At 42.4% G+C, this 13,562-nt stretch overlaps 1 protein-coding gene across 3 annotated transcripts in view; it reads left to right on the forward strand.

Annotated features, from left to right (window-relative positions):
* LOC128687584 (uncharacterized) overlaps positions 1–13,562 on the forward strand; it is a 254,582-nt gene that overhangs the window by 50,285 nt on the left and 190,735 nt on the right. For all 3 annotated transcript variants that reach the window (XM_053775107.2, XM_053775106.2, XM_070084183.1), the window contains exons 3-4: positions 5,978–6,161; positions 9,675–9,871. In XM_053775107.2, the coding sequence (XP_053631082.2) occupies positions 5,978–6,161; positions 9,675–9,871 (381 nt within the window). The remainder of the gene's footprint in view (positions 1–5,977; positions 6,162–9,674; positions 9,872–13,562) is intronic.

The following is a 13,562-nucleotide window of genomic DNA, read 5'->3' on the forward strand; positions in this document are numbered from 1 at the left end:
TTTCGCTCCATTCTCTCTACATGTCCGAACCACCACAGCAACCCTTCCTCAGCCCTCTGGACAACAGTTTTGGTAATCCCACACCTCCTCCTAACTTCCAAACTACGAATTCTCTGCATTATATTCACACCACACATTGCCCTCAGACATGACATCTCCACTGCCTCCAGCCTTCTCCTCGCAGCAACATTCATCACCCATGCTTCACACCCATATAAGAGCGTTGGTAAAACTATACTCTCATACATTCCCTTCTTTGCCTCCAAGGACACAGTTCCTTGTCTCCAGAGACTCCTAAGTGCACCACTCACTCTTTTCACAGAGTACTTGACAATATTTTGGGAATATCATGTAATGAAAGAAATCTATGAGTTCTTAGTAAAAATAAAATTACTAGATCTTATAAATGAAATTATAATAAATGCACTTATCACATAGGCTGACTATGGAACAATTTCTAAATGAATGGCTGGAGAGATGTTGAAAAATTTGTTTAAAACATAAGTTAGGAAAAAAAATATACTTAATATGCAGCTGCAGTATGATTTGTATTAGAAAAAAGTACAAAGAAAAGCCACAAAATATATCCCAGAGTAAAATATAAAAAAAAAAGAGGGCTGAAGGATGTAAAAACGTCAAAAATTTCTAGGCTGTCTGATAAGACAGGAGGAGATATAATAACACTATTTAAGGTTATGAAAGAACAGATAAAGAAATTATTTTGAAACCTTCATCAGGGATAACAAGAGACTCTTGATGCACGTTAAGGAAAAAAAAATGAGTCCGAAATGATACTGGGATAATTTCATTACAAATATAGTGGTAGAAAAACGAAATTGAAAGATACGATTGTAAATGTTAAGTCATTGGAAATTAAAAAAATGTACATGATGAATATTTATTCAGACGGGACACCACGAGCATAGTTCTGCTGTAACTATAAATAGATAATTATAAATTGGTAATTACTAACGGCCGCTCGTTGTACCTAGCCTTGCATACGTTGCTGGACGGTGAGAAAAAAAAGTGTGGGGTTAATGCTACTTCAGAATTTTATTAACTTTTTCCTTTCCAACTTGATTACCTAAAACGGTCTGTTTAGTTTTACTAAAATGAAACATAATTCCCGTATTACTGTCCTGGCTTGACAGGCAGGGGACCTGGTTTGACTGCTGCTGCTGCTGCTGCTGCAGGAGGTGTGGCTGAGGGTCAAGATGGCGGTGTCTCCGTAAGATTACCTGTGAAGCCTTACTGTACCAGGGACCAGCTACATTACCTCTCTATGTTCTTACTGACTCTCCCTCTTCTCCTGCGAACTAGAATAGCCGTCACTCTCGACTACTATTACCTCATTCTGTAGCACCTTTTAATTTTGATAGTGCTACACTTCATGTAGGCCATAATGCCCACTCAGTTAGGTTTGCACAGAAAAATCGAAAAAGTATGTTATCCAAAATATATCTCCAAATATTCTTATTAAAAGATTGTTAGTAAAGAGGTACGATAGTACTTGTTAAACACGCTCCGTGAAATGAAAAAAAAAAGCATATTCTTAAACCCCCCCCCTCCCCTAGTGTAAACAAAATTATAAAATTTTTCGATGTACAATTTTTTACATTAAATCTAAAATAACCTAGCAACTTAATCAAATTCTGTCAGAATTTGCGTGATATAAAATAGCTTAATTTTCTTGACTCAAGAAATCGTAATGACACGATTGCAAATAAACCATACCCCCGGCCGGGAGTGAACCCGCGGTCATAGAGTCTCAAAACTGGAGTTTTGAGACTATGACCGCGGGTTCAATCCCGGCCGGGGGTATGGTTTAGCTTAATTTTCCTATTTAAGAACTTGCGTCACTATAGTTAACGATTTTCATTGGAGAGGAGAATCTCGATATGGCCCCGCTGCATCACCCCGACTAGTTTAAGGCTTACCCGTAATTTAATATTAATTGAGGTGAGCCTATTTAGCAACAGGTATATAAAGTTCGGCTGTGCAAGTATTTCTTCATACTCAAGATGTACACAACTGGAAAACAGGAATAAATAGAGGTTAAGAATAACGTGCTGAAAATATTTCAGAAAGACAACTTGTCCAACTTGAAGCCACTACTCTCAGTAGTGGCTTCAAGTTAGACAAATTGAGATTTAAAAATAATATAGGGAGGTATGGGTTTGGCAGTGGATGCGTAGATGATTGGAACAAACTCCTTAATAGCCTCAATCAGGTAAGAGCTTTGGGTAACTTTAAATAGAGGTTGAACGAGTACAAGATTGGGTGAGTTGGCTCTCTCTTGCATGTTCCTTTATTCTTGTGTTCTTATGTAATCCGAGAGTTAGTCAGGCAAGTAGTGAAACTAGAGAAAAAAAATACAACGGTGCAGTAGAACACTAAGAATTCAAGATTAAAAATATGGTCAGGTAAGAACCCCTCCTCACACTGTACCTGACATATGTTATGTTCTCTTCTTCGGCAGGTGGAGAGAGAGTGGGAGGGAGGGAGGAAGGAGGGAGAGCTGTGAAGCAAAATGGGTGGTGGGTAGTAAAGAAGTTGGAAACTAGGTGTGTGAGGTCTGGTGGCACATCCGTTGCTCTGCAATACCTAAGGAAAGTCCCGCCTTTACCAAGCTGAGGCTGAGAAGGAAAATTATTATTGTTATTAATGAAAATTGCTAAACCTGGGGAATGAGTTAATCAAGTTTATTCCGAGGAAATGGAATGTAGTTACAGTGCCTTGGAATAAGAACTCTTTACCAGAATCCTAGCACTATCCTTGAAGGTTGAGAAGGGATGTTCTTGAATGTGGAGCCACGTTCCAGGTTGTGTAGGTTTTCTTGCTCGTGGTACCACTGACAGTCTTGCACAACAAATCAAAAGTAGCTACCATCCATGATCCATTAAGATTGGTCCCTTGATGCTGTTGAAGGGCTCTTGTTTAGCGATACTCCCTTAACAACAACAATAATAATAGTAATGAGGAAATGGTATGGTGATACCGACAAGTTGTGGAAAAAGACACTTATGTACAGTTCAGGACATTTATTAAAGGAAACGTTTCGCCACGAGTGGCTTCTTCAGTCCTAATACAGAGAAAACTAAGAAAACATATATATATATAGTGGCAGGAGTCAGGTGAGGTGACGCGTGGGTAGAGGTGGTAGTAGTAGTAGTAGTAGTAGTAATGGAACTAAGGAGGTGAGGCAAGAGAGGGACCTGCTGGCATCAAGTAACACCAGTTCACAGGATGGGTAATATCCTCTTGCTTAGTAATTTTGAAATACTGTAACTACCGGATTTTTGCTTTATAGTGTTACTGACAGAAATTAGTGCAGCTTCAATGCATTTTCTCCGTCTTAAGTCGTCTTCTTTAATAACTAGTTTAGCTTCATTGAATTTCATGAGGTGTCCAACATCGTCTCTATGTTGAACACATGCGTTTTTGCGGTCATCATTTCTGCAAGCATTTTTGTGTTCTGCTATTCTAATGTCCAGAGTTCTGGCTGTTTCCCCTACATATACTTTGTCACACCCCCCACATGGTATAGTGTAGATTCCTGCACTTGTGCCAGAATCATGCTTGGGTTTTTGTATCAGGTTCCTAATAGTAGTTGAAGAGCTGGTAGATATTTTAGCCAGTTTTCTGTCAAACAGAGGGGTAGTTATTGGCTTCTTTCTGAGAGCCTACAGAATTTCCAGTCCACAGTTCCTCGAAGAAGAATGTACATACATCACCAACTCTTTTAGTTCACTGCACTTTCCCCTACACTTCATACGTGACTGTAGGAAACGTGCGGCACGTATCCTCAGCAAGACCAACACCTATCAAATTGAAGAAAAGCCTCCAAGTTACATCGTTTTACCGGTCAGCAACGTTGCCACTAATTTTTCAAAAATGTTTGACAGAAAACTAGCTAAAATATCTACCAGCTCTTCAACTACTATTAGGAACCTGATACAAAAACCCAAGCATGATTCTGGCACAAGTGCAGGAATCTACACTATACCATGTGGGGGGTGTGACAAAGTATATGTAGGGGAAACAGCCAGAACTCTGGACATTAGAATAGCAGAACACAAAAATGCTTGCAGAAATGATGACCGCAAAAACGCATGTGTTCAACATAGAGACGATGTTGGACACCTCATGAAATTCAATGAAGCTAAACTAGTTATTAAAGAAGACGACTTAAGACGGAGAAAATGCATTGAAGCTGCACTAATTTCTGTCAGTAACACTATAAAGCAAAAATCCGGTAGTTACAGTATTTCAAAATTACTAAGCAAGAGGATATTACCCATCCTGTGAACTGGTGTTACTTGATGTCAGCAGGTCCCTCTCTTGCCTCACCTCCTTAGTTCCATTACTACTACTACTACTACTACTACTACCTCTACCCACGCGTCACCTCACCTGACTCCTGCCACTATATATATAAATGTTTTCTTAGTTTTCTCTGTATTAGGACTGAAGAAGCCACTCGTGGCGAAACGTTTCCTTTAATAAATGTCCTGAACTGTACATAAGTGTCTTTTTCCACAATAATAGTAATGTCTGAAATATTGATAAATGACTGAGTTTCAGTCATATTAAAGCGGAAACAAAAATTTCAAGTTCTCCACTGTGATGTAGTAATGTCTTCCGCTATTTTTTGTTTCTACTTCGTTATCCTGCACCTATTATATTTCATCATTAGCTTAATTTATTTTTGTTTCTGCTGCTCTTATTTTGGTGTCATATCGTTGCCACACATTTCAAGTGTTGCTCTTGACGACAAACTTCTTTATCAGTGAAGGTGACAAATGAAGACTTTACTGGGGTCGGTATTTTGGGCGTCACCATCTGTCAGTTATTAAACCAAAGAGGATCAAGAGACGAGAAGAATACCGATGCCACTTTCTCCAGACTGAGCGGCACGCGCATAAACAACACAATAAATTACTTTGGCAAGTAAAACGAGGGAAAAGTTTGGCAACTGTTGAGAAATGATGTTGACATTGTTTACACAGTCACAGGCGTCAGTCACGGTCATCCTCAACAATAGTTGGCCATCGTGAATCGTGAAAGACTTCGTAAGCTAATAGATATTTGCCTTAAGGTGTTCAGGCCACCGAGAATGATTTAAGTCACCATGTACTTAAAAGAAGGAAGAAGGCCTGAGCTTGTTACCACCTGCAGCTCATAAGACTGCCATCCCCACGAACCCACCTGGGGCGGGGTAGATGGCAGACCAGAGGCCTAGCTTCTCCCTACGAGCCCCGTGAGGGCGGGGAATGTGGCTAGGCCTGGGGACAGTTGGTCCCAAAGATGAGGGGGTACTTGTGCCTCCTCTTATGGGAGACTTACGTCTCAAGATACTCCCCAGATAGGGAGCCAAGGCCGGGTCAGCACTACTTGGAAAAGACCCTGGCCGGGAGAATACCGGCGATTAAAAAAAAAAATACTTAAAAGAAGCTAAATTGTTAGTTTGTAAAACCTTAAACAAATCTTCACAAACTTCTTGTAAGATAAATAATTCCCTATGGAGTATTTTTATATTGTATTATCCGTGGACTTGTCTATATAATGCAAATCAAATACTTTTTTTATGAGTTATCCCGCAACGGCTCTGTATTCATTAACACATTTCTCCCAATTAGCCAGTTTGGGTCTGGAAAGTCGTAGAGGCAGTAATTATACTTCTAGAACCCGTCTTAACCTAACTGGACTGATCCTGGCTTTGTGTGGATACAAACTCAAGTCCTCTAAACTCTAGGTTACCAGACAAGGACGATACCAACTAAGCCACACTCTTGTGCAATATATATATATACATTTGCAAATGCATTAAATATTATGTTTCTGTTTTAAGATAAAAAAAATCCATCGTTTCTGTTTTCACTGCTGTTGCATTTGTTTTCTTCTGAAATTATTTATTGCTCATTACAAATTTTCACTAAAGATAACTAACATTTAATATTTTTCGTGTTGATTGTAGGTTCAGACGCGGCTGGAGAACCCGACTTATTACCACGTGTTACAGTCACAGAGACGGCAGGTGCGCCAGTTTCTCTCTGGGGGCGGCTCTCCCCAAGACACGCCCCCTTCCTCCGTGGCCCCCGCCCCGCCAGCAGTCTGGCCTCATTCAGACCCCGGTCTTCCCCGCACACCAGCACCCCATGGTATGTGGCCCTCTCCATCCTGCTGTGTGTATCCCTTCTCCATCCTGCTGTGTGTATCCCTTCTCCATCCTGCTGTGTGTATCCCTTCTCCATCCTGCGGTGTGTATCCCTTTTCCATTCTGCTGTGTGTATCCCTTCTCCATCCTGCGTCTAGCCCTTCTCCATCCTGCTGTGTGTATCTCTTCTCTATCCTGCGTCTAGCCCTTCTCCATCCTGCTGTGTGTATCCCTTCTCCATCCTGCTGTGTGTATCCCTTCTCCATCCTGCGGTGTATCCCTTTTCCATTCTGCTGTGTGTATCCCTTCTCCATCCTGCTGTGTCTATCCCTTCTCCATCCTGCTGTGTGTATCCCTTCTCCATTCTGTTGTGTGTATCCCTTCTCCATCCTGCTGTGTCTATCCCTTTTCCATCCATGGTATGCATCCCACTTCATCCTCAGACCCCGCACGTCCTCAGGCTCTCTAGCACATCAGCAACTTGTGATATGTATCCCTCTTTCTCCACCAGTGTCTTCCTCTTCTCCATTCTCCAGTCTACCTCTTCTCCATGCTCTAATCTGTCTAGCTCCTCTTCATAATAGTTATGCTATTTCTGGTATATCAGTATTTTTGCACTAAAGCAAAATAATACAGGTTAATTTGCCTAACCTGCTTAAGAATTTACATTCAAACGGGTTTTACCTAGGCCGAAAGGGAGAAGGATGGGGAGGGGGGGAGGAATGATCCTCAAGTGAACCCATTGATCGTTGGAAACAATACAGTAATTGCGTAAAATTCACACTACTCTGGCTGGGACAATTCAAAACTCGTACAAAATTTTGATACTGAAATTTAAGCGTTTCGGTTAGTCTTAATGAAGTTTCGAATCAGTGGCTCAGGTCGGACTTCAGCTTCATATAAAATTTTCTCCCGAAGCTGTGAAAACTGCTGTTGAGTTGTGGGTGAGGTCGGGATGCGAAGAGGAGCCGGCACAGCAACAATGAACATTGAGGTGGAGCTTTCACCTGCACATCACCATGCTCCTCGCCTGCCTCTCCCTCCGCCATTAAAAGTGCGAATGACAGTCTTGGTTATGTATTCTTTTCATGACGCCACGACCCGTATGGCAGCCTCTAATATCATACTCGGGTGTACTTCGTGTGTGTGTGTGTGTGTGTGTGTGTGTGTGTGTGTGTGTGTGTGTGTGTGAGTGTGAGTGTGAGTGTGAGTGTGAGTGTGAGAGAGAGAGAGAGAGAGAGAGAGAGAGAGAGAGAGAATTTCCACACGGAAACAGATTGATGTTACCTTAAGAAAATGGAAATTTGAGATGTGGAAAAAGTCCCTAATAAAAACCATTGGTAAAAAAAGTCCTTGTGGATAAAACCCATTGGGTAAATTTGGGGAAAAAACTGTGGTAAGGGAAAGAAAAAAAAAACTTCCATCGAGACTAAATAAACAGATCATTGAAATTAAACGTTCGAGTGAGGAAAAAAAAAAGTCGCTTACTCAAACAAAAGAAGCGTCCTTACATATGGCGAGAAAAATGTCAGATGGAAAAATAAAAAGAGAAGTTTACAGAGCAAAGAAAAAATCTTGAAAGATGTAACCCGATTCAGCTCTGGCGAACTTATGGCAGTCGTTGTGGAGGTGGACGAAGGGAGGTGCTTATGTCGACGGGTTGGGAATTATGCGAGTGTCTGGCTAAACCTGAAACCACTACAACCCAGCCACAACTAGTATTAAGTTAATCAGAGTACGTTTCCTGCAGCAAGGTTAAGTAGATAAAGTTGCTTGCAGTACTGCTAGGCTAGTCGGATGGCTATAGTACACATTGATTTAGTGAATGACTTCACCAGTTTTGTATGTAGTTAATTAAATAGCACATTTAAATAATTTTTGGCAAGATCTTTAACTAGATGGTTTTAAACAGTAACTTAAGCTAGATGCTGGTTATCTAAAGTGGTTAACACAGCAGTTTTGGCTAGATGTTGGTTCAAGTGCATAAGTTTTGTTACCATAAATTTTGGGTAGATCTAAACTATTTACATTCATTTGATAAGTGTTTTATGTAGTGCTAAGTGGGAGAGTTCGATTATAAATTTGGTTACGGATAAATTGTGTAAGTTCAGTAAAGGTTGATTTAGGTAAAACCAGACTTAACTATATAAGTTTAATCCTGCAGACATGCAGGAAAGCAGGCAGACTGGTAGGCAGGCAGGCAGAGACAGACAATATAGGAAGTTTGACTGGCAGGCAGCCATGAGGGCGTGGATACAGGCAGGTGCATGTCTGAAGTTTCAAAAACCACGAGGCTTGTGTTGATTCCCGTACTGTACCACCCTAGATTTTGAAGATTTTTCGCGCATCTTCCCTCTGTTCTTTTCTGTCCTTGTATTTTTTGCGCTATTAATTTTACTCGCCTCACCAACTTTAGTAACCTTAAAATGTTTCTTTTCTTTTGTGTACGTCAATCATTTCCCATCTCTCACATTCCTACATCTTTGTTAATTAATAAGATACGCTATAAAGGTTATGATATTTTATTCAGAACTGATAAAGTCATTGGTGGACGAAACTGCTTCTCAATAAAATACCGTAAATCTCATATTGTATCTTATTAACATACTTGTAGGTATATAATACCATTAATATATACAGTAGTCCCCACATCAACACTAGTTTGTTTCACAAATTGTAACCATATTTAGTGCAATTCCATTTACAATTTTCAAATGTAATTGCCCATACCACTATTAGAAATCATTTAAACCCCCATGACAGAGCACTGACCTCCCTCTACACAGATATAGCCAGGGGGGGGGGTTGCCACCTGTAAATAAATACCATAGTGAGAGCTTCAGTCATAATGACCACTCACCTGACATACTGAGACCGTGGTTGGTTCCACGGTACGGGTGGAATGACCATTCAGCTCACGTACTGAGACCGTGGTTGGTTCCACGGTACGGGTGGAATGACCATTCAGCTCACGTACTGAGACCGTGGTTGGTTCCACAGTACGGGTGGAATGACCATTCAGCTCACGTACTGAGACCGTGGTTGGTTCCACAGTACGGGTGGAATGACCACTCAGCTCACGTACTGAGACCGTGGTTGGTTCCACGATACGGGTGGAAACGTGTATGTATACACTTCTTACCTGGGTGGGTGATATTGTGTTAGCAGACTGTTGTGGGTCGAATTCCAGGGAAGCGGAGCGGGGGGGGGGTGTTAATACACCGTAAATAGGTCTTGGCTTTGATATAAGCTGAGGATAACATATCTTGGTCTGTAAATTTAACCGTGTAAAAAATTAACTATTTTTTTTTGTTTATTTATGAATTCTGAAATTAATATTGATCTTACGTTATCTTTAAGGGAGGTGGGTAGGGTACCTTGATGCTGACGAACGGCTCTTGATCAAGACATTGATGTTATTCTCCTTCTTACTTTTATCAGATATGATTATCTCCTGTTCCCTGGGTGTTTTAGGAACCATAAATATGTAAATATTAATAATAGTGTTTATGTTCAGGTGTGAGTAGCAGCAACAGTGTTGGTGGAGCGGGCGCGGGTGGCGTGGCAGTGTCAGCACCACGGGTACTTGGGCGTGGACCTTGTTCCCCTGATACAGTGTCCGTGACCTCCACTCCCGCGCCCTCCACCGCGCCCCCGTCCGTGGTGTCGTCCGTCGTCTCCTCGTCCGTGGCTTCCCTCTCCGATGCCTCCGAGGTCAGTACTTCTCCCTCCGTTTTCCTTGTTTACATCACATTCCTTATAAATAAGACGCACAGTGATGGTTACGTTGATTAAGACGTTTCCTCCACCAGGGACTTCTATCAATTCACCTGGTGGGTGAGACGTCTTCACGATAGTTACATAACCCCCACAGTTACATTACCCACACAGTGGGTAAACTCTGCCACTGTATCACCATGACAGAAGCCTCGTTCATCCTCTGAACCATCTGAAAATTTTTTATATTTACCGACGCATCTGAAAGACGTTAATTATGTACTTACTAATACTTTTTAATTAACTAATGTCGTTCGGTTGCTACTCCTAACGAGAAATGTATTCTTGTATCCCATAACCCCAACCCTCTTTACCTCAACACCCACGGGGGAGCTGAATGACAACTCGAGGCCTTTCGTGTTGCAGTCAACACATCAGGAGCTTGCATTGCTGCAGAAAAAAGAGGATTTCCAAGCAAAGACGCTTCCTCTGAACGTATTTGCTTGGAATTCCTCATTTTTCTGCAACACTGCAAGTTCCTGATGATGTGCTGATTGCAACACGAATTTCTTGGTATCGAGGGTTCTCTTATAATACTGTAAAAACTTCTTGAGGCAGGATTGCTCTTCCTTAAAGTAATGAAGATTTGTTGTTATGTAACTCTCTCTCTCTCTCTCTCTCTCTCTCTTCTCAAGTACAGAAAAGTTGATAGAAGCAGAAGATACTTGAAGACGATGTAATCAGTCCATCTCTCTCTCTCTCTCTCTCTCTCTCTCTCTCTCTCTCTCTCTCTAGGAATTCGACAGATCTCTTCCTGATTATTTTTTCTCACATTTCATGATATGGATGTTAGCTATATTGGTTTGTAATTTACTGTCTGTCTGTTCTCATGTTCATATATTAACTGTTTACCAGCTGTCCGGTAGCTGCTCCATCTCTAGTGATTCCTTATATATCTTCGCTCTTGATTTGCTCAAGATTTAAGTTTCTTCCTTCATTAGCTACTTATAAAGATACATTGTTAAATCTCATAGCTTGTGTTGTGACGAGTTCACTTCCTGTTTCAGTACTCCCTCAGTATATGATTTTTGACATGTCTCTTCTGCTTACCCGTACTACACCAGTTTACTTATTGAAGACTTTGATTCTTCTTCTTAGTTCCTCACTTGCTTCTTTATCATTTTATGTCGATATACTGCCTTCCTTCTTCACTCTTATTACCTACTATGTATGGTGTTTTCCTACTCTCGTGAGTGTTAATTTTTGTTCTGTATTTCTTCTCGCCATTATATAAGGGTAGGTAGTAGGAACACCTGCAGAGGGTGTATTGTGTATGCATGTAAATTTATTACCTATGGTTATTAAGTGGGTTAGGGGAGCAGGGCCGTGGTGAATGTGATAGTATCCTTCTCTCTTCTTCTTCTTCCTTACCCTTCCTCTTCTTTCTTCCTTCCTCTTCCTTTCTCATATCTCGCATTATCTTGTAATTTTCTCTCCCGGTCTGGAGTATCCAGAGTGCTAAAAGTAGTATGACAGTTTAATGTCCCATCAAGGAGGGGACCTTGATACTGGTGAAGGGCTCTTGATTCAGTAAATTAAAGTTACTTTCATTTTCCTTTGATGAACCTTGATTTCTACCCATTCCCCAGGCGCTGCATGACGCCTACTGATTCAGAACTTCGTTATAATAAATGACAACGGAGCCTCTTCTCTTATCAGGTTATCTGTCCACTCTCATTTTCCCTCGTTCTCTTTTTCTCCTTCCTTGTTCTCTTTTTTCCTCCATATTTCTCTGTTTACTGGCCATTTTTGTCTGGCCAGCAGCACTCACCCCTCACACTCTTCCACCAGGCTTGGTGAGTGTGAGAGAGCAGTTCAATAGCAGGAGCCTGGGCGTAGTAATGGTGGCGCACACGCATGCCCACGCCCACGGAGAATGAAGATAAGAGTGAGGGAGAGGTAGAGGGGAGGCAGGAAGAAGTAAAGGGAGACGGAAAGGGAATAGATGGAGAGGAGGAAGGAGGAAGCGTGATTGAGGAGAGGGTGAGCGGAAGTAGGTCAAAAAGAATCACAAGACCCATAGACAAGGTCGATGGTACTCACGTGTGTGTGTGTGTGTGTGTGTGTGTACTCACCTAATTGTATTCACCTAATTGTGGCTGCAGGGGTCGAGACTCAACTCCTGGCCCCGCCTCTTCACTGACCGCTACTGGCCTTCACTGTGTGTGTGTGTGGGGGGGGGGGGGACCTGCGTGGTACCCCCCCCCCACACTCCCCCTCGTCACCCTGAGTCTAGATCCAACATTCACTGTCTGTTGCACCTCTCTTCCCTTTCTCATCCTTTTTGTTAGCCCTCCATTTTACTCCTCTCCTCCCCCTTCAGTTGCCCAATTCCTTACCCACTTCGTTTCCATCTCCTCTTTATTACCTATTTCTTGTATTCACCCATTCCCTGTCCTCCCATCTTGTTCCCACCTTCCGTGAGTTTAAAGATGTGTTGACGATACAGTCGTTGCTTCCCATTGTCCTGTGTCTCCATTAATCTGTTTTTCTTATTATTTTCTTTATTGTTATCTTGTTTGCATGGCTTAATCCGGTCTTCGGTGTGTCTTTTTTTTACGATTTTAGTAGCGCGCGCGCGTGCGCGCGCACACACACACACAAGACACACACACAAAACAGCAGCGAGTCATGGTACGTGGCGAGGTGTCAGAGTGGGCACCTGTGACCAGCGGGGTCCCGCAGGGGTCAGTCTTAGGACCAGTGCTGTTTCTGGTATTTGTGAACGACATGACGGAAGGAATAGACTCTGAGGTGTCCCTGTTTGCAGATGACGTGAAGTTGATGAGAAGAATTCACTCGATCGAAGACCAGGCAGAACTACAAAGGGATCTAGACAGGCTGCAGACCTAGTCCAGCAATTGGCTCCTGGAGTTCAATCCCACCAAGTGCAAAGTCATGAAGATTGGGGAAGGGCAAAGAAGGCCGCAGACGGAGTACAGTCTAGGGGGTCAGAGACTACAAACCTCACTCAAGGAAAAAGATCTTGGGGTGAGTATAACACCAGGCACATCTCCTGAAGCGCACATCAACCAAATAACTGCTGCAGCATATGGGCGCCTAGCAAACCTCAGAACAGCATTCCGACATCTTAATAAGGAATCATTCAGGACCCTGTGCACCGTGTATGTTAGGCCCATATTGGAGTATGCGGCACCAGTTTGGAACCCACACCTAGCCAAGCACGTGAAGAAACTAGAGAAAGTGCAAAGGTTTGCAACAAGACTAGTCCCAGAGCTAAGAGGTATGTCCTACGAGGAGAGGTTAAGGGAAATCAACCTGACGACACTGGAGGACAGGAGGGATAGGGGGGACATGATAACGACATACAAAATACTGAGAGGAATTGACAAGGTGGACAAAGACAGGATGTTCCAGAGATTGGACACAGTAACAAGGGGACACAGTTGGAAGCTGAAGACACAGATGAATCACAGGGATGTTAGGAAGTATTTCTTCAGCCACAGAGTAGTCAGTAAGTGGAATAGTTTGGGAAGCGATGTAGTGGAGGCAGGATCCATACATAGCTTTAAGCAGAGGTATGATAAAGCTCACGGCTCAGGGAGAGTGACCTAGTAGCGATCAGTGAAGAGGCGGGGCCAGGAGCTCGGACTCGACCCCCGCAACC

The sequence above is a fragment of the Cherax quadricarinatus genome, chromosome 11, assembly GCF_038502225.1.
Source record: "Cherax quadricarinatus isolate ZL_2023a chromosome 11, ASM3850222v1, whole genome shotgun sequence".
In the NCBI taxonomy this organism is placed as follows: domain Eukaryota; kingdom Metazoa; phylum Arthropoda; class Malacostraca; order Decapoda; family Parastacidae; genus Cherax; species Cherax quadricarinatus.